This window comes from Monodelphis domestica, chromosome 3, assembly GCF_027887165.1.
Source record: "Monodelphis domestica isolate mMonDom1 chromosome 3, mMonDom1.pri, whole genome shotgun sequence".
Classification (NCBI taxonomy): Eukaryota; Metazoa; Chordata; class Mammalia; order Didelphimorphia; family Didelphidae; genus Monodelphis; species Monodelphis domestica.
This window is the reverse complement of record NC_077229.1, coordinates 138,266,687-138,289,116: the sequence shown is the minus strand read 5'-3', so window position 1 is coordinate 138,289,116 and position 22,430 is coordinate 138,266,687. Positions and strand designations below refer to the sequence as shown.

Sequence of the window (22,430 nt, the reverse complement as noted above, 5' to 3'; positions counted from 1 at the left end):
TCTTTTCCAGGGTCATCCAAGTCTAATGAAAAAAGTCAGGAATGACTGGCGACAGTAACAACCTAAATGCAGGGGTGACTGTGGCATCTTCTATGTCTAACACAAGATGTAAAGCTCCACAGCTTCAGCCACCTTCATGGCCATTAGAACAAGCTGTTCTCATCAACCCATTCTACCAGGAGAAGTATTCACATATTTCAAGTAGACACATCCCTCTAAGTCACTGACAGGTTCAAGGCCCATAGATTTAACCTGTTTGCCAAGATGATTTTACCAGGGTGTAGCTACTGCACGCACTATGGCTTCTTGCAGCCATTGGTGAAAGTTGGATGAAAAGTGGTCATCAAAAGCTCTGAAAAGGGTTCACCAAGTTTTTATGTCAGAGGTGCTTTAGAACTAATATCTCTGATGAAGAACACTAAATATTAATAATTAAATCACTTACCTGCTAATAGCTATATTACGGCTTCTTTTCCTTCGCCTCTCAAAGTGTTGTTCATCATCAGAAGAGGAAGAAGATGTAGAATCACTATTATGAATTGCATGCCTTCTCCTTAAATGTCACATTAAAAAGAAAAGATTAATGGCATGTTGAATAAAGGGAAAGAAGTCAGTCAAGCTTTTAAGGACCTACTATATGCAGGCCTGGTGCTAAATTCCAAAAATATAAAAGAAATAAGATAGGCAAGCCATATCATAATGCAAGAAAAATAAATGTTTACAAAAATATATGCTTCGCAAATAAACTACAAAAATGTCATTTATCTTATGTCACCTATTAAGATAAATCCCAACTAAGCAATGTTATCTAAACTCCACAAAAAGTCGACTTTTCTAGTTACTATGAATGTTAAGTGAATAGAAAGCTCTAAAAGTTGGAGGAAAAATAACTACATCATACTACTATACTTTGAGAAGATATTTCACAAAGGTAACCATATAAATACTAATTAAACAAAGCTTTATTAAGTACCTATGATCTAAATCCTGTGAATTTTAGATTTACTCCACACTGCTTAGTCTTCAAAATTTTAGCAAGCAGGAATGTATACGCCCCCACTTAAGGATTAAGTGTGGGGGAGGATGGTCTATGAACCACATGTGCTAGCAAGTGACAAATCAGAAACAACTGACTGACCCCCTGGGCTGTCCAAGCCAAGTTTAAGTCACCATTGGTACATGTGAGACACAGGAAGTGATGTAAGGAACTGCCTTTATATTTCACGTCACTTTCTGTGAGAGGGTCTTTGGTGGTGGAACTTGACTTGGTGGAGCGTGGGACCTCAGACTACTTCCCTGAGATGACCACGTGGTGAGTGTTAAGGCTGACTCCCCTTTCCCTTGACCTTTCTAAAGGCATCAGCCTCCAAGGAGGACCCTCATCTCGGAGAAGAGGCCTTGTGGCTGGAAGCTGAGCTAGATTTAATATTCTAGGAAGGCTCCCTTGGCTGAGGCCTCTGAACTCCCCGTGGCTCAGACCAGGCCGGAGCAGATCGTCCCTTTCTCTCTCCTTCATTCTTAATTTCTTCCTTCTGTTGTAAATAAACCATCATAAAATTTCATTCTGACTTGAGTATTTCATTGGGATTTAGAATTTAAATCCCTGGAGATTATATTATATTCAATCTCAACTCTAAACATTTACCCTTAACAGTCCTGAATAGTACTGGTAATTTTTACCAAACCAAACTGAAATAAAAGCAGATTACTAAAACATGAAACTTGTGGTATTCTTGTATTCTATTAAGAATAGCTTAGGCTGAGTTTCATGAAGATGTCATTAAATTAAGCTTCCTGCAGCACTATTTTAAAAACTCTCAGATGGAATGGTCAGCAGGTGATCTAGTCCAATGCACCTTCGAATAGGAATTTCTTTTACAAACTCCAATAAATAATTTACCCTGCAGGCTACTGGTTACCGAGGAGACTATCATGTAATTAATGGTGGCAGCTCTTGGACAATGAATTACTCTGTAAATCCTTATATACTACATAAATGTGAGCTGTAATAAAAGAGCTCAGAGTAACTTAGGCTCACTGCTCCTAATTATATTTTAACTAAATAGAATAATTCTTGTAACTTTTATATGACAGCTCCTTAAATACCCAAAGAGGCTAAATATTTCTAGTTCCTTGACACGATCTTCCTATAGCTTATTTTCTAGTGCTATTACCATCCTGGCTGCCCCTGCCCCCCTAGTTGTAAAAGTCCTATTGAAAATAAATTTAATATCATATTATAAGACAGTGTGAGGGAACACAATAGAGTAGGACTATAACCTGTTTGCTTTGATACTACATTTCTATTAATGAACTCAATATCTTTTTTGGCTACTGTCACAATAATATAATGAACAATAACAAGTAGCACTCATATGTGTGCAAAGTGCTTTAAGTATACTATTTCATTTGATCCTCACAATCCTGGAAGGTTGGGGCTATTATTATTTTTGATGTAAAACAAACAAAAACAATGGAGGCACAAAGAAGTTAGATTACTAGTCTAGAGACACATCGCTATTAAATGCCTATGACAGTTTTCAAATGCTGCTCTTCTAGACTCCAAGTCCAACATTCCATCCACTATGCCACCTTGCTGACCCCTATTGACTCATAGTGATTCTGGAGTCCATGAAAGAGTCTAGTTTTAAAAATATAGATACTTGGACAATGGACTTTTTGAAAGCAAGTAAAATTCCTCAAACTTATACTTTTATATACTATTATATTTTATTCAAATAGATTTTGCCCATTGTTCTAGTCAGAAGTATTGATCTCCCCATTCTGTCACTTAACTAACCATCTATCCCTCCTAGCCTGAGGACACTGACAAATATTATAATATCTAACATTCACATAGTACTTTAAAGTTTGCAAAACATTTTATGGTTGTCTAACTCTAAGAGGCAAATCCCCATATCCTCACTTACACATGGGATAACTAAGGCAGATAGGTTAAATGTCTTGGTCAGGGTCCCATAGCTAGTATGCATGTGATTGGAACCCAAGTCTTCCTGACTCTTAAGACCAACATTCTCATCTCATGAGATGAACACACAACCTAAGTTGAATAGAATTTGGCTAAGCATATAGAATCCTGGGGTACTCCATTTGAGACCTTCCCAAAAGATTACTCAATTAAACAATGCTCTTTTAAGTTTAGTTCATCAACTACTTTCATTGCAGCCTTCATTTCTCCACCACTGCCTCCCTCCATCCCCAAGATATTATGGAATACATTTTATTCAAAGCTTTTTTGACTTTAGTCAATTGGGTATCCTCAACTTTGTGGCATGCTTCTGGAACTAATTTTCTTCTCAACCAAGAGTTTCCCAATGCATTCCCAACTGCTTTTGCACTCCCTTGGACTCCAACAATTAGCTTATGGATTTACTCAGGATATACCATGTTAACAGAAGATCTGATTTAATTCCTTAAGGAACTGTCCCACTCAAAACAAAAGCATAAAGGTAAACAGAATGAGCACTGAAGGGTATTCATATTATGTGTGTGTGTGTGCGTGTGTGTCTTTAAATATGAAGATAATCACAGCATCGATTCCCTCCTCCCTCTAGTTTGCTGTAAGGATCAAGACACTTGAAAAGCACCTAGTGCAGTGTCTGGCATATAGGAAGTGTTCTAGAAATGCTAATTTTTATTATTGCTCTCTCCATGACCTAAAGATTTTGTTACAGTGTCTCACACTGTCAAAAAGATAAGAAGAGAGCTGAGAAAGTTATGTCCCATTGGTAGTATGGGAAAGGAAGCAGTGAGTTGGGTGAGAAAAATTCTACAAGTATAAGTCATTTTGAGTTGGGTATGGGTCAGGAAGTCCAGGTTGTATGACAGCAGATTCAACTGAGGAAACCTCACCCTAAGCCTATTCCAGCTCCAAAAGGCTGACTTTTGATCCTTCAAGTATACTGGAGAATAGCGATTCCTGCTCTAGTAAAGCCCCAGAGAGAGTAAATTTGTTGTATGTTAAGCATCACATCTTTTGGCTTTAATTCTATCAATTTTGTTTTAGACTTTCCTAGTAAAAATTCTAGATCATCTTTAAAATTATTAAAAAGGTACTATTTTAAAAAATTATTAAATGTTTATTAAGCTGTCCAGCACTTTGCTAAATGCTAGGGATAAAAACAAAATAAAAAAACCAAGCCCTTCCACCAAAAAATAAAGCCCCTCCCAAACAAAAAATGACAAAACAAAGCACAAAACTGTGCCTGTCCTAGAGTTTATTTTCTAATAGGGAAGACAATTTATAAAAGTGGTGACCAGGGAAATGTTTTGATGAGGTAAAAAAAGGAAAGGTAACTGGCCGACAGTAATGTTATTAGGGGTAGGCTAGGTGCCCTGTGAAACTAAATGAGTGGATCACCTTCTCCAGGGAAGGATAGAGAGTGGCAGGGTGACAGGGATGACACAGATTTTAGAAAACCCAGCTATTGTGATACAGAATTATTAATATAGTTAGAAAATTTCCAAGGGGCACAATGAATAGAGCACTGGGTTGGGAGTCAGAAAGACTAAAATGGAATAAGTGTCAAAGGTCAAGAAAAGGACAAATACCTTAGTTTTCAAAAAGCAAGAAAACTTAGACAAAAATGAATTTTATAGAGTTCCAGCAAGATTCTTGGCAGATTATTAAAACATCACCTGGACAGCATGAGTTTACTAAAATTAAATCATGTCAAATTAACTTCCCTTTTTCTTTCCAATGGACTTAGGTCTGTGATTTCAGCCTGGGAAAATAGGAAAACCCAGTGTCTAAAAAAAGGAGTGGAAGAGAAAAAAAAATAATCAAGGGTATCTAAGAGAATTTCCTTTACTACTCCTGCCTGTCACTTCAAAACTTCTTCCTGTCTTCATTCATCCATATTAAAGTAGAAAAACATTTGAGTTAGACCCAGAAGCCCCTTTAACCTCAGTTCCACTATAGCCTCTTAATTGATCTCTATGCCCCAAGATTCTCATCATTCCAGAATATCCTTCATAAATTACAAAGTAATTTTTCTTAAACACAAACCTATGTCACTCTGATATTTGTTTGTATATAGTTACTTATATATTACCCATCTCATTTAAACCAGGGAGCATCTTTTGTCTTTGTGTTTCCAGTGCTATTAGCACAGTACCTGGCACAGAATGAGCACTTGATAAATGCTTGTTAATTGACTATTTGGGTAGTTTTATTGCCACTGGGATAAAATATCAACTGGTGTCATGGCTTAAAACCCTAGGCAATTTGGTCCTAACCTACCTTTCTAGCCCCACTGTATATTACTCTCTCCTACTCTTGGATCCAATCAAACTGACCTCTCCTCCTTACAGATAGTACCTCATTTACTATCTCCCAGTCTTTGTATTGGCCACCTCACAAGTCTGCAATGCATTGGTTTTTTATCTGTCATAGCATTCCTTTCAAAATGCAGTTCCAAGAACCATCTGTATGAAGCCTTCCTCAATCCTCTCCTACTCTAATACCATCACTATCTCAGATCTAATTACTTTCTATATATTTGTATTTATTACTTTATTTTTATGTTGTATTTTTGTACATGTGCCTTTTTTCTCCTCCATTAAAAGATAAACTCCTTCTGAGTAGGGGTTGGGTGTGTCTGTGTGTGTGTGTTGTGCCTTACAATGTAAGCATTTGATAAATATTTGTTTATTTATTGAAGAGCTACGTCCTAGAGACTTCAAGACCAGAGGGCTTATTGAGCTAATAGTGTCATGCCACTGGAAAAGAACTACCACAACCTTAGTCAGCATTTTAAAAGTACTCTGAGAATGGCAACAGATGCCACCATACTTAAGAGCACATATAACATCTTGTCATTCAATTCCTGAAGCAATTTTGTGGAAGAATGTTAGTTTTACAATGAATTAACAAGGGGCCTGGTAATTAGGTCACATAAGGAAAAGATGAAAGACCTAAGATGTTAAGCTTAAGAGAAATGAACCCTTTAAGAGGGATGCACATCTTTGTGGTAGCAAAAAATTGGAAAATGAGGGGATGCCTTCCAATTGGGGAATGGCTGAACAAATTGTGGTATCTGTTGGTGATGGAATACTATTGTGTTCAAAAGAATAATGAATTGGAGGAATTCCATGTGAACTGGAATGACCTCCAGGAATTGAAGCAGAGTGAAAGTAGCAGAACCAGGAGAACATTATAAACAGAGGTACAACTGAATGTAATGGCCTTCTCTACTTGCAGCAATGCAATGATCCAGGACAATTCTGAGGGACTTGGGAGAAAGAACGCTATCCACATTCAAAGGAAGAACTGTGGGAATAAAAAAAAACTGCAGGATCACATGGGTCAATGGGGATATGATTGGGGATATATAGACTCTAAATGATCACCCATGTGCAATTATCAATAATATGGAAATAGGTCTTAATCAATGATACATATAAAACCCAGTGGAATTGTGTTGACTACCGGTGTGCGTGTGTGTGTGTGTGTGTGTAAATGAATCATGTAACCATGGAAAAAATTTCTAAATCAATTCAATAAAAATTTTCAATTAAAAAAAAAAAAGAGGGATGGGATGCATGATATAGCTATTTGAAAGGCAGTCACTTAATGCCCTGAAAAGGAACCGGTTTATATTTTTCCACAAGGCAAAATTAAAGGGATGTAGACTTTTGCTCAACATAAGGACTTAATTAAAGCTATCAATCTTAAAGTAGCCTATCAGCAAAACAGTAGTTTCCCTCACTGGAAGTATACAGGGAGAAAAAAAATAACCATCAGGAACAGAACAGAGGTTAAAATGTTTTTGGGTCATGAATTCTTTTGGCAATTTGGTAAAGCCTATGGATACCTCCTCAGAATAATGTTTGTAGATGCACAAAATAAAATATAGGATTACAAAGAAAACCAATATTTAAAGTTAACTGAAAAAAAAATTAAAAGTATCTCAGATTCTAGACTAAGAAATAATGCTGGAAGGGAAAATTCTTGCATAACTGTTAAGAATTGAACTAGATGATACCTAAAATCCTATGAATCACTCCAAATAGGCTTTTATAGTTTTTGAGACATATTGGTACCTGTTAATCCTCTTACAGTAAGGACTTCTTGGTCCTGCAGAACTAAATCGGTATCTTCGCCTTGCAGGAGAAGCTGGGCCACTATAAAACATATTAGGTTTTCTCTGGTGCCGGGGTTCTATTTAAAAATTTAAAAGATTATAATAGTTATAAAATATTTGAACTCAAATATTCACAAATGATTTCCTAAATTAAAAACAAAACAACATATCAAGTAGCATTTAGTATTTTTAACTTCATCAGCTCCAGAAGTTTTATCATCCTACAATAATTCAATATTTCTCAATATTGAAATATAATAACAAATGTGGAGGAAAAGTAGTTGTATTTCTGTAAATGAAATAAAACAGTTGGGCATGAATACACCAAAACTTTAAAAAAAAGGAAAATGATCTCAAAAGGTTCAATTGCATATTATCACATATTAAATCCCACAAAACAATCAGTTTTAGACTACAGCATCCAACTTAATTTGGAATAGATTCAATTGCTGGCTAATTTGTTGGCTAAGAAAGGCCACTTAAAAGTTACCTTCATTATTAAAGATCATAAGCAACAAAAGAAAGTATTTGCTTAGCGTGTGAGTCAATGAAAACTAAGAATAGCTCTTATTAATTACAAGCAAAAATAGAGAGAGTGGAAAGTTTCCTTCCATCCAACCAATATATACATAGCACTTACTTTCCAGGGGAGCCTGGTAATGTACAGCAGTCTTCCTCTGTCTGAGATCATAGCGTTTTTGATTATCTTCTTCCCCATCTTCATCTTCGTCTTCATCTTCATCTTCCTGGTCTTCACCTTCTTCAGAAGATTCTATAATTAAGAAATTCTTACTTTTAGAATAAAAACATAAAAAAGTGTGTGTGGGGGGGAAGAGAGTTGGTTGGTTGGATTGTGTTACTGTCCCCTCAGTCATCTGCCAACTACAAAGAAGAATCTAGGACTACAGTTTGTATACTTTTGGGTACATGTTCAAACTCTGCAAGACCATGTATATACCATGGCTGAAAGAAAAGTGGTGAAGTTACTTTCTCACTTATCTTCTATTTTGGAACTCCTGCTAGCTTTGGTTAATGTTAATAGTCATTCTTTGTAGGCTTAAAGCAATACAGTGAGTAGAAGATAAAAATTTTATAATCAATTAGTTTATGATCGACAAAAAACTGAATAGGCCTGTGATTTTTTTTTTTTAAACCCTTACCTTCCATCTTGGAATCAATACTGTGTATTGGCTCCAAGGCAGAAGAGTGGTAAGGGCTAGGCAATGGGGGTCAAGTGACTTGCCCAGGGTCACACAGCTGGGAAGTGTCTCAGGCCAGATTTGAACTTAGGACCTCCCGTCTCTAGGGCTAGCTCTCAATCCACTGAGCTGCCCCCTAACAGATTCCACCTTTTTAACATCTCTCAAATATACCCCCTTCTCTCCTGACACTGCTTTAGTGTAGGCCCTGATCACTGAATGCCTGGTTACTGTAATAGCCTATTCATAGGTCTGCCTTTCTCAACCCCCAACACTCTTAATCCATCTCCCATTAAGCTACTAAAGTGATTTTCCTAAAAACACAGGCCCACTCATACTACCTGTCTACTCATTAAGTTTCAGTGACTCCCTTTTGCCTCCGGGAGCAAATACAAAATTCTATTTGGTATTCAAAGTTCTTCATAACCGAATCCTCCTCCCCTTTTACTTTAGCTCCCAACATGTACTCTTAGATTCAGTTACACTGGTCTCTTGGCTGTCCCATTAAACAACATTCCACTTCTGTCCAGGAATTTTCTTTGGCTGCAAATTTCTCCCATGCCTGGAATGCTCTCTGTCTTCTACTTCAATTACTGACTCCCTGGCATGCTTCTCTAAGTTCCAACTAAAATATCTTCTACAGGAAAACTTTTCCAACCCCTTAATTCTATTATCCTCCCTCTGTTAATTATTTCTCAATTATTTTACATATAAACTTGCTTTGTATATGTCTATTTGCATATTATCTCTTTCATTAGACTGTGAGCTTCTTAAAGGCAAGGATAGTCTTTTGTCTCTTTTTGTATCCCCAGGTTTTAGTAAAGTATCTGACATGTAGCAGGAGCAGAACAAATGTTTCCTGGTTAAATAGAAGATTTCAACATGTTGTCCAAATTCAAGACAGTCTCACTAAGAAATTGTTTTTAACTTTGAAAATCAGTTTGGCAGAAGTTATGAAAATATACAAGTTAGTTAGGTCTCCATTAAAAGAAACAATTTTGGGGGCAGTTGGATGGCTTAGTGGATTGAGTTAGGCCTAGAGACAGGAGGTCCTGGGTTCAAATCTAGCCTCAGACACTTCCCAGCCATGTGACCCTGGGCAAGTCACTTGACCCCCATTGCCTAGCACATATGTTTTTCAGCCTTAGAACCAACGAGTGGTATTGATTCCAAGACAGAAGGTAAGGGTTAAAAGCAAAACAAAACAAACAAAAAAACAATTTTATATAGTCGGGAGAAAATCTGACTAGCTATGACTATTTAAGTCCTCAAACTAACTTGTATCTAAATAAAACTAAAAAGGGATTATAAAAAATGTACATGTATTATTACTAATAATATAGCTATACTATAGTTGCTAAAAAACAAAACAAACAAAAAAACACTCCACTGTTAAAATAGTACTTGTAAAAGTATGCTGAGATTTTCTGACCCATATATTAGACTTACATGTTAGACATTTAATTTTAAGGTTAGTCATTTTTATAGCCCACAAACAAACAGTTGCTTTGAGGTATTCTGACCACCATCAACTTTTTTCTGTAACTGCTGAGCAAAATTTCTTTTCTTTCTTTCATCAATTCTGCTTTTGTACTACAATATTATTTTTTTAGAATGCTGTTCAACTTTGTCTTGAACCACAGTCTATTTAAAAGCAACTTTACTTTTTTTGGCCTTATTTTAAAATTAAATGCTTAAACATGGAAAGATTACTCAATAATATAAAAAAATCAAATAAAGACAATTTTAAATGAGTATTTTAGCTTATTTTAAATTTTCAGATGAAACAAAATTTCATTGCCTTTTGAAAAGCCTCATCTGAAAGCTACATTTCACAATGTAGCTCCTGGTTGATAGAAATGTTTCTTTAAACTTAATTCTCAAAATTCCAGACCTTTATTAAAATCTAACAGTCGATACCACATAGTAATTCTTTGCTGAGGATAAAGGGAGGCAAAAATCAATCAGCTCATCTAGATAAGGAAAACTTTTAAAAACACCACCACCTTATTATGTGATGAAACCAATTACTGTTTTAAGTATATTTGATATCAAGAGCATTTTCTTAAGTAACTAAGGAGTATTTCTATATAGATCTATTTGCTTTTGTATTATGAAGTATCTGTTTTACTTAGTCTCCAAGTATTACAAATGAGATTTCCCTACAAAAATGTAATTTCCTATTGAATGAAGAATAAAAACATGAATTTTAATAGGCCAATAAAAGAGCTTAAAACCAAGAGTACTCACCTACACTGCCATCCTGATTATCAGTAGTTTCTTCATCAGTTCTTTGAACATTTTTTTGCTTTCCTCTAGAGTACATATCAAGATTTTCCTGAAATTATTTAAATGAAATCTATTATCAATATTTCTTGTGCATTTACCAATGAGCTGAAGACAGTAGGATCCTATAAAATTGAATCTTACTTAAAAAGGGAGCATTACTAAGAAATATTTTAAGACTTTTCACCAATTTTCAAACATATTCAAACTTTCTCTCATCTAGGTGTTATTTTTGCAAAATGAGAGCATCTTGAATCTAATAAAAAAATTATTGATAGCAATAGCTATTAGTTCCCTAAACTCTTAACTTTTTCTTAAGTAAAATTATGCCTTGCAATTATGCAGCACTCTGGGGTTCACAAAGCACTTTCTGACACATTACCTTATTTGTTCCTCACAATAACAGGATAAAAGAGGTACAGCAGGCTATCAACATAGCCATGTTACAGGATCAGAAAATTGAAGCTGAAAGAAGCTGACCCACTACTAATCACATAGCTAATAAATGACGAATCAGAAACAACTGACAGACCCCCTGGGCTGTCCCAAGTCAAGCTTAAGCTACCATTGGTACATGTGAGATGCAGGAAGTGATGTAAAGAACGGTCTATATATTTTTGTGGCACTTCCTTTCTCTGGGCTCTCTCGCTGGCTCATGGCAGCGTGCTGGGTGTCTTGGTGGTTTGGGGTTTGGGGCTTGCTGGTGAGGTGACTGGGAGAAGCTCTATAGTGTGGGTTAGGTGAGGCATCTTCCCTGAGGACCTCGGTGAGTGATTCTTCCTTTCCTCCTTTCCTTTTACCTCCCTAAAGCACTATCTTCTTAGGAGGCCCCTCATCTCGGAGTAGACCTCTTGGCTGGAAGCCAAGCTAGTTTTAATCTTCTGAGGAGTCCTTATGGCTGAGTTCTTTGAACTTCCTTTGGCTTAGGCTAGGCTGGAGAAAACTTATACCCTTTTCTCTTTCTTCTTAATTCCTTCCCTCTAATGTAATTAAACCACCATAAAAATTGAAAACTGATTTGAGCATTTTATTGGGATTGAATTAATCCCTGTCAAGCACTAGTATAATATATTCAGTCAATAACCCTAAATTTTACCCCTTACAATGTTATTAAATCTACATAAAGAGAGAATATAAACATTAATTACTTCTTCTGCATCATTAAATACTCCTAAGTCTTCCAAGTCAATCATTCGACGTCTGCGCATCTTTTTCATATCATCCATTTTCTGTAATACGGCTTCTGCTGTGCTAAAAAAAAAAATGCTTGATATAAATAGGCTGGCAGAATTATAAAAGCAATTGCAAAGTACATGTAAATGTACTGAAAAGTTATTAAGCTATAGGAAATTAAAATGATAGTTTCAGACAAACCTGGGAAGCCTAGTAAGAAAAAGCAAGCTAGAGAGAACAATTTTTACCAATACTGTAAAGAAAAACATCTCTAAAACACTAAAGAACTCTACTCAAAACAACGACCAATTATAATTCATTGGATTGATGATAGCCACAGGACACAATTCCATAGGACTGATTTGGCCACTTTCATGAGAAGATACATAGGGGAACTGGGGTGGGGGGTGGGTGGGTGGGGTGAGGCGGGTGATATATTTTTTAAAAGACATGGTCAACATGAGGGTTTTGTTTTTCATACTTTTTTCAGGGAGTAAGAAAGACAGAAAGGAGGGAAGAAAATAAACGTAAAGTATAAGTGAAAAAAAGCATTTTAAAAACAACACTGGTTGAATATTAAATGTAAAAATATTAAATATTTTCTCATAACATGCTTTAAAGTAGAAAGGGCAAACTTTTCAGTCAGGTATTTACAAAATATCCAGCAAGACACAGTGTTTACTATGGTGCTACCACAAAACTTTTAAATAAAACCAAACTATATTTTAACTAGTAACTTATTTAAATATTTTTAAGTGCTCCAAAACCCCAAGCTAATGTAAATTCATGAGTTGGGATAAGTTAAGAGGTAAAATACTCTGTTGTTAGTTTTAATAAGAAACCAAGTTTCAAAGGACGTACATAGTAATAATTCAAACTCTTATAGTTTACTTCCTTTCTTATTCTGAAAAAAGCCCAATGAATTAATTACTATTCTAGGCAAATTAATATACAACTTCTGGCATCTTTATATTCACTTACTTTGTTATAAGTTTGTCAAACAGTACAGACTGATTCACAGTACTGTAACGACTTCTGATCCTACAACTTCGGCGAACTTCTACATCCCCATTTTCTTCATGAAGATGCTCTGTAGTTTGAACAGTATTCCTAGTTCTCAATGAGCGAGTAACTGGAATCACTTTGTCTATAAGATATATGTATAGGATATGGATACATAAAAGGTGCTATAATATTTTATAATATAACATATATAATATTAAATGTAAAAAATTTTGCCCTAGGCTTTCTCTCTTGTAGAAATTGAAATTTTCTACATACACATAGAACAATAGTGACAACAACTCCTGAAATGCATGTGCAAATTTAAAATTTATACTTTAGAAATATTAAGACTACAAAATATTCTTAAGCCTATACAAGGAAAAAAGAGACAAAATTCTTAATTAACATGACAATTTTATATTAGGAATTCTTTAGCCAATTAGAAAAGCTATTACCTAGTTTTAGTAACTATTAGTACACTTTAAGTAAATTTAGCATGCAGTCTTAGGAATGTACAGTTTAAAAAAGCATTGACACCATCGATTCATATATATCTACACTAATAAAAGAATATCATGGAATGTTAAAATTGCTTCCAATTAGAAAAATATTATAAACTCAACATTAAATATATTAACACTGCATGCTTATTAGTGAATATAAGATAGGTAGATTCCAAATGAAGCACTCAAAAATAAATTTAATACTAAATTCAGGAAACACTGTCTTTACTATTACCTTCTTTGCAATCTTCATTTTTTTTATTATCAGCCTGCTGTCTGGCCAATTGCCTATAAGAAAAAATGTATTAGAATATAAAATAATTATAGAAAAAACCTTAGTATCAATTTAAAACTTCCATTTTAATTCCATATCCAACTTCCAAAGTTTAAAAAAAGTTACATCAAAAGATGAACCAAATGTATAAGTGGTTCAAAAGTAATACTAAGGATTAGTATTTAAGTATTAGTGACACTTTGAAAGACGCAGAAGTGAATGATGAGATAAAGTTATCAACATTTATTTATACCTTTTGATGCAATAATTTAACTACTGGGTTTAAACCTTAAGAAACCAGTGAATCAATGAAATGGAATAGAAGTTATTTTGGACATGCTGAGTTTGAGTGCTTATGGGACATCCAATTAAAGATATCCCAAAGGCTGTTGGTAATGAGTGACTAGAGCTCTATATATAAATCTAGGAATCATCTACACATCAGGATAATTGAACCCTGAGTGATAGTATACATGGGAGAAGAGGGCACAGAACAGGGAATTTTCTGTGGGTGGGAGTGGGTAGGTTATTGGCTATCATCTGCATATAGGATTTGAGTAGTGTAACAAAATGGGAGGTTTGGATATTTAATGGAGCACTAAGGTGAAGTTCCCTAGTAAGAAGGCCAGAGCTGAGATAAAAAGAATAATCCAAGAAGACTTCCTGAATGTCATAAAGCTATGTCAGAACATTTCAAAGTAAAATTTCTTGTGTATGGTAGCAAAGTAATCTTAAAAGCAAATCAAAATGAAGATGATCCAAGTTCATTTGTAAGTTATAGCATTTATGTACCAAATATAAACAAGAAAGATATCACCCTCAAGGAGCTTACATTTTAATGGGGGAAGATAAAGTATCAATCAGTAAACATCTATTAAGCACACCCATACCCACAGACCAGACATTGTTATAAGACTTGTTGACATAGATATCCTAAAGCAGGCTAAGGGAAACAAAACAAACACATGAACAATAAACTAAGACTATTACTTATAGTTAGAAATGAAATGAGAAATTCCTGACCACAGATTAACTTGTAGTAAAGGTGATGTTGAGATAAAGAAGCAGAACTAAAAATTATAACTAGCTCCCAAAAGAGAACTGCTATAGTTATTCCCTTCTATTCCTGTCTTAGAGAAATACTCATCTTGGGAAGGGAATAACAGAAAAGAACTGCTCACATAACAGTCTTATCAGTGACATATACTTATCACTACACCAAAAGAAAAACATGAAAAAGTAACAAATAATTTTTGATTCAATGAAATTCACAATTCTATTATGATTGCACTCTAAATACTTGTATGTCTTGGAAATGTAAGTTATTTGGGAATATATCACAGAGGTTCATAATTTGAAATTAGTTCATAATCAGCCATCTTTACAGGTACCTTGTAAAATGTCTTCCATTAGTTGTAACACTTGATATTTCCATATTCTTGTCAAAACTAGAGTCTGAAGAATGTGGTTCAGTTTTCCTCAATGATCTCAATGCATGTGTACTGAAGCTTTCAACTTCCTTAACTGAAGAACGAGTCTTAAAAAAAAAAATCAAGAAAAGTCTTTAAGTTCTTCAATAAAACTAAACTGGTTAAATTCACTTGGACCCCCCCTCCCCCATTCAGTTAATTTTCACTTTCAACGAAGGAATGCCATTATATTTCTGTCTCAAGAATTACATAATACAATCAGTGAAATCATTAAGCACCAACATCTTCAATAAACTGGCTAATTCATAAGCTTAATAAGGTTACCATTGAAAAATAAGAAAAAAGGTCTCCAGAGGTTGTTCCTCAGACACATTCAAAAGCATTTATACCTGAGTAATGAATTTAGTGTCTTCACCCCCAAAAAATCATTGAAAACAAGAATGTTTTTAAAAAGTTTCTATTAAGTAACCCCTAAAACATTGTTAAGTTCAACCATGACATAAGCAAAAAGTAGTATTCTTAACTTATCCCCACAATCACTTAAGGGAACTTAAGCAACTGCCCACTTACTTACTTCTATATTAAGTTGTTTTTTTAACAGGTTGATTTCAATTAGGCTAATTGCATTTATATTTCCCCTGGACATTTTTGTAAAAAATGAAAACAAAACACCGTACCAACGGATAACTTAATTTACCCAAACCTACTAATACAATTTTGTGGGTATAACAGGGGCCGTACTTGGTTCTTTATATGACAGGGCTTCTCCAGTGACTTTCCCATGAAATTAGCTTGTCTATTTTACAAAGATGTGTCAGGATCTTCCTTTGTGGAGGAGGGATTAGAGAAGTCATACTGTGTCCTTTTATAGACAGAATGGTATTTAAACATCCAACAGGATCATAACTTTTCAGAGGTGAAAGAGACATCCAGAAGGTCACTTATATTAACATTCTAATATACTAAACACTGAAATATCCTCTCAAAATGCAGTCTTAAAAATTTATATTCCTTATTCAAACTTATTTTATAGTTTAACAATCAATTTTCTAATAATAAAAGGCTTGATGCAACATTGTCTAACCCCTATGTGAGTTTTAAACCAAATTTGTGTTTTTTTTTTTAAACCTCATTAGTGAAGACACAAAAACTTGTAAATCACTAGTGCCTAATCATTTGAAATTTCTGAATGATGGCTCCAAGTGAATTTATTAAAATATATTTTCTTGAAACTACTGAAATCAAAGTTGAAAACCATGATAAAGATATAAACTTGGAATCAGAATTGAGATATGTCCTGAATGAATACTACTTCATACATAGCTCAATAATTGTAAAGTCTGTTAAAGGTCAATGTGCTCATCAATTTGATTAAAGATTAGCACTATGCTAATAATTATTTCTGCAAGATAAGCTAATCAAATTGTTCTTTTGGCTAGGGAATGGGAGGCCAGACCACTGCCTTTTTGTGTGAATGCTAAAGAAATATGTGTATTTGAATGGCCAACAGATAAAAAAGAAAATTTTTTTTTATGATTTATATACATGGGATTTTTAATCATGTAGGTGACGCATAGATACCTATGGTACAAACATAGGATAATTTTCACTACATATAAGCAATAAAATTAACATTAAAAAAAAAACACAACCTTACAATTACCCTTCTAGCTTTATGATTTTATGATTTCACTAACAGTATAAACCAACCTCTGGATCGAAAAGAAATATATTCTCATATAATAAAACAAATGTACTTAAGGGTTATCCTTCCAAATCTTGGCCATTCAGGAATTCAGGGCATAAATGCTTTCTGGAGTTTAGAGCCAATTACCTGAAGCTTTCTCTTTAGGTAGGAAACTAGTTTTTGGATCTATGAGGTGAAAATTTTTTTCTAGCAAGGTAGGATTTGATTCTAGATGGTCTCTTACTTCAGTGTTGGCAGTTTTATCTTTCATAAATTTAAGAGCTAGAAGAGACATTAAAGGCCATCAAGAAGTTCAGTCCTCTCACTTTTCAGATGAAGAACTGAAGCCTACAGATGTTTAGTTTAAATTGAATGGCCAGGTTCACTACCTCACTTCTCCCATTCTTTCCATTGTACCATACTTTTTAGGAGATAAAGAACAATGCAAAAATAAATTTAAAAAAATATGAAGATGTCAGTGCTGAATCTAGAAAAAGAATTATTTTTAAACATTTAAATCTCTCTTAGATGAGAGCAAAAATGTGAAGAACTTAGAAACTTAAGTAAAAAGGTGTGACTAAATGTATTTTTGAAAATTTTACTTGTATTTGTTAAAATACCACCTTGTCTGTGAAATTAATAATTCAGTTTTAAATTAGCAGGTAAGGGCAAAATGGCTCAGAGTGAAGGAATGAAGTTTAACAACCCTCTTCCCCAAATTATGAGGTTAGTACGAACATTTCAACCTTGTTCTCTTAAATCTACCAAACAACATCCTTTACAAATTTTGATAATAAAAGGTCTTTTTTGTGGAGTCACGTAGAATCTTGATTTAATAACTAAATTCAAAATTTTAACCAGAATCCATATAATAATTCCATAATAATAGGAGATGGCATTCGACTATGCACGAACAATATCTATTATATTCAATTTGGAACAGGGTACCAGCAGTTGTGTACAAAGTTGATGTGACATTTCTAACTATTAATAGGTTAAGAACAAGTGATTCATTTTAAAAGGCATATTTATTTTTATACTGATTCAAAACTTGAAATCATGAATTCTTAACCTTTTTTGGGTGGCATGGACCTCTTTGGCAATTTGGCAAAATCTCTGGAAAACTCAGAATGATGTTTTTGAATGCATAAAACACACAGGGATTAAAGGAAACCAATTATGCCAAAATACATGGTTACCAAAATATTTTTTTAAAAGTTCATAAAACTTAGGTTAAGATACACTGCTTTAATGAGCTTTAGTCTTTTGGCTAATGTTGGTATAATTTCAAATCTTCAAGCTTTTATTGTGTAAATCACCCTTTATTGACTACTTTACAATTCAGTTTCTAAAACTAATTCATTCACTATTTAAAATTGACAATGTACAAGTCACTTTGGTAAATTACCTTCATGCCTACCAAATTTGTATGAAGTAATGGTAGGCTTCTTGCCAAAAACTAAGGGGGAAAAACCATTTAAATCATTAGGGGCACACCCCCTTTAAAGAATTCAATGTTATTTGTAAACTTAAATCAGTCAAGTAAATTCTGTTAAAACACTCATGTCAGGATCAGTACTAGAAGCAGAAATAGAGAAACAAATAAGTTGATAATCCCTTTCCCCCAACATATGGAAAGATAACATGCATTTAAATATGCTAAATATATAATTCATATAAAATAAATACAAGGTAACAGGTGGGGGGAATTGGGGTTTCAGGCAAAGCTTCAGTATGATGGAGGTCTTTGAAGGAAACAAGGAATTCGACTAAGTGGTAAAGATGTGGCAGATCAGCCAGTATGAGACAGGAAATAGAATGATCTATATGAGGTAGAGTAAAAAGGCCCATTTTCCTGAAACCTCGATAGAAGTAGTACACCAAAGTAATGTATAGGTTAGAAAGTTAAGCTTTAAATGCCAAATATTTTAACCTAGTGGTAAGTGGGGACTTAGTCACTAGAGTTAAATAAATAGGACAATGACAAAGATCTATGCTTTAGGATTACTACTTTGGCAGCTATGTAGATCAGTTAGAGTAAAGAAAGGATTTAAGTGAAAAAGGGTAATGGAAGGGAGCAAATACAGCATTATATATTATAAATTCAGAGCAGTAAGCAGTCTTGGAGGTCACCAATCCAATTTCTTTCAGAAGAGAAAAGTGAAGGCCAGAGAAGTTGAAGTAGGGGACAGATAGCACATACATACTTAAGATAATACAGAATAAAAACAAAGTAATTTAGGGAGGGAAAGCACTAGCAGTTGTGGGGGAGATGTCAGAAAAGGTTTCAAGTTTAAGGCAAATACTTGAGCTGAGTCTTGAAGGAAATATCCCATAAGTCAAGAAGGGAGACTGGTATCATGATTAAGTAAGGTAGGGCAAGGGACACAGAGCTGGGGGAAGAGAACCATGTGTGAGGAACAAGAAAGTCAGGTTGTCTAGACGGTGGAATAATGTATATGAATAGGAGGGTGGAAAGAGTTTGAGGCCAAATGGTGAAAAGCTTTAAAGGCAGAAGAGTTTATATCTGGAACCTAGAGACAATAGCAGTTTTATTAAGTAGGGGAGAGTGGCATAGTTGGATCTACAAGGAAGGAAAATCTGAATGGAGGCAGTTCACTAAGAGGTCACTGCAATAGTCCAGGTGAGAAATAATAAAGACCTGGCTTAAGGTGGTTATGTGTGTAGAAAGATGGTAAATTAAGAGATAGTAAAAAAACAAAAATATACAGAAAAAACAAGATTTGGCAACTGATTGGCTATATGGGATGAGTAAAAAATGAAAGTGAGATTGTGAATTTTAGCTACTAAAAGGATTGTGATAGCTTTGAGAAAAACATGTAAGTTTGGAAGAATGATGTGTTTTGAGAGAGAAATCCATTTTAAAGTAGATTAAATCTTAAATTGTCTATAGGACATTCAGTCTGAAATGTACAAAAAACAGTTGGTGATATGGGAATAGACTTCAGGAGAGAAAATGGGGCTGGACAGAAAGATCTGGGAGTCATCTGCAAAGAAGTAACTTGGAACCAATGAGGTCACCAAGTGAAAAGAGTGTAGAGAGAAGACGACCCAAAATAGAGTACTGGGTTAAAAATTTCCTCAAGTGATTAGATGATATTTTATACTTTTTATTATTAAGTTCAAGTTGCTCTCTCAGAATATTTCTCCCTTTACTTACTTCTTCTGTTAGTTTAAGTACATATAGGCAACTCTCAAGACCCATGCTAATGAACAGGAGCATCAGTACATATAATTAAAGTCTTTTAGTAATCCACTCAGCTGATTAATGAACTTGCCCTCAAATGGGCTCCAAGGGGTAGGCTGCCAAAAAAGAAACAGCTGATAGCAAGACCCATGGCCCTCACTACAGCAAGACAGTCCCTTTAATTCCCTCCCTAATTGATTCCTTATTTCACTTCCCAGAAACTAATTCAAATTTCTCCCTCAGAGTAGAATACACAGAAGAAAAATATTTCTTTGGTCATATAGTTTTATGGGGATATGGCTGGGGATGTTGACTCTAAATGATCACTCTACTGCAAATATTAATACTATGGAAATAGGTCTTGATCAATGATACATGTAAAACCCAGTGGAATTGCTGTTGGCTACAGGAGGGGGGAGGGAAAGAATATGAATCATATAACCACGGAAAAATACTCTAAATTAAACAAGCAAACAAATCTCCCCCTCCCCCTGAGCCTCCCAAATCTCTACACTTCCTCTCTTCCCTCCTTTCTGTCTTTCTTACTCCCTGAAAAAAGAGAATTGCCTTTAACCTTGCCCAGAAAAATTAAATCATCACCTTCAGCTTTCTCTTCTCTCATTTTCTTCACAGCAAAACTCCTTTATGTCTCCCATTCTTTCATCCTGTCCCCCAACAGGTGGAGGACAAAGAGGAGGCCCTTCCCCTTGACAGGCAACCCTCTAAAGGGTACACTTGATTGATTCCCTTCTTTCTTCTCCAGCAAAATGAATCCTCAGTTATTCTCCTCACCTTGTATCAACTAGTTTCGTTCTCACTGCCTTTAAACATGTGAAAGTCTCCGAAATCCTGGGGGTGTGTACATGCACACACAAATGCACCTTCACTAGATTCTACCAAAACCTTGAACTAACAACCCTGTCTCTCTACTCCTTTCTTCAGCCAAACTCCTTGAAAAAGTTGTCCACATACTCAAGTGCCTTTGCTTCCCTTTCCTTCTCCAACTCTCTGCATTCTGATTTCACCCATCTTAAACTGATCTCTCCAAAGTTACCAATGATCTCTTAATTACCAAACCTAATGGCAGTTTCTCAATTCTCATCCTTCTTGATCTATTATCCTCTCCCTGATGACTCCTCAGTTCAAAATGAAACTTATTTTCCAGCCTAAAACTTCTCTCTTTCAAGCTTTCCTATTTCTGTCAAAATCATCACCATACATCCAGTCACCCAGATACATAAACTCATTATTGCTTTTGACTTTTTAACTCTAAAGCCTACCTATCCAATGCTGCCAAATCCTGCCGTTTCCACTTTCACATCTGACCTCTTCTCTCTACTTCAGACCCTCATCACTTCTCATCTTGACTACAGTAGCCTCCAAAAGCCTTAAGTCTCACTACTCCAGTCCATCCTACATCCTATTACCAAAATAATTTTCTTTAAATGCAGATTTATTTGACCTCTACTTAACTCCATTGGATTCCTATCAGTTCTAACAAAAATAGAGATTTTTCTTTTTAGATCTCAAAATCCTATACCATTTGGTCCCACTCTAGGTATTTCTAATCTAACTGGTCTTTAATTCACCCTCCCTCTCTGGATAATTCTGCCAAATTGGTCTTCTCTCTCTTCTTTATATACAACACTCCAAATCTCCCCTTTTTCTTTTTCTTTTCTCTGGCAGCACCACACATCTAGAATACACACTCCTATATCTCCACCTCATGGAGTTCCTCTGCTCAAGCACCATCTTCTGCCTTTCCCGATTCTTCCTACTGTTAGTGTCACCTCCCTCACCAAAAACTTTGCATATATTTGTATCCAATTTTATATTTATACTGAACATATTTTTCTTTTGTGTTTTTTGCCTATACCATTAGCTATATAACTCCTCAGAAGTAGGGATGTTCATTTTTTAAATTTCTATTTTCAGTATCTTGGCATACTGGTACTTTGTTGTTATTCAGTCCAATAATTGTGGTCAACTCTTTGTGACTCCATGTGGGGTTTCCTTGGCAAAGGTACCAGTTTGCCCTTTCCTTAGCCAGTGGAAAAAGGTTAAGTGACTTGCTCAGGGTCACATAGCTAGTCTGAGGTAAAATTTGAACTAGGTCTTCCCTACTCCAGGCCCTGGCTCTATCCACTGAGCCTCTGCCTAACATTTAGTAGACAATTAATAATTGACTGATCCATGCTCCATACTGGCAGAGATGCTTCAGTCCACTGGTGAATCGGAGACTATGCCCTCATATTTAAAAAGGTAGATGACATTTCTGATTTCTCCAAGGTCAGTCATCCCACGAGAACTTCTTCAAATCCTCTGGAAAATTAACACAACCACCATTCATTTCTGGAATGAGAGCCCACATGTATTTCGATCCTTCTACCTGTCCCCTCATACATTGCTATGGCCCTCTTTCACACAGCACCCAGACCTCTCTGAAACTCCTTTAGTTTTGTTTTTTCTTTTGCTTTTAAACTTCCTGAAAAAGTAGTCTATATTTAAATGTCTGAACTTCCTCAACATTCTATTCGCTTGATTCAAAAAGTCCCTTCT

General features: G+C 35.1%; 1 protein-coding gene across 4 annotated transcripts in view; it reads right to left on the bottom strand.

Moving 5' to 3' along the window:
* Positions 1-22,430, bottom strand: part of ATAD2 (ATPase family AAA domain containing 2) — a 77,116-nt gene that overhangs the window by 53,159 nt on the left and 1,527 nt on the right. For 3 of the 4 annotated variants that reach the window (XR_008917509.1, XM_016431878.2, XM_016431879.2), the window contains exons 2-9: positions 14,938-15,083; positions 13,508-13,560; positions 12,746-12,911; positions 11,740-11,842; positions 10,556-10,643; positions 7,747-7,878; positions 7,066-7,183; positions 446-553 (exon numbers count right to left, since the gene is read on the bottom strand). Coding sequence is in view for 3 of the 4 variants with exons in the window: in XM_016431878.2 (XP_016287364.1) it covers positions 446-553; positions 7,066-7,183; positions 7,747-7,878; positions 10,556-10,643; positions 11,740-11,842; positions 12,746-12,911; positions 13,508-13,560; positions 14,938-15,083 (914 nt within the window). In the remaining variant the exon portion in view is untranslated. Of the gene's footprint in view, positions 1-445; positions 554-7,065; positions 7,184-7,746; positions 7,879-10,555; positions 10,644-11,739; positions 11,843-12,745; positions 12,912-13,507; positions 13,561-14,937; positions 15,084-20,471; positions 20,494-22,430 lie in introns of those variants that run through there. The other variant, XM_056823120.1, reaches the window with a different exon arrangement.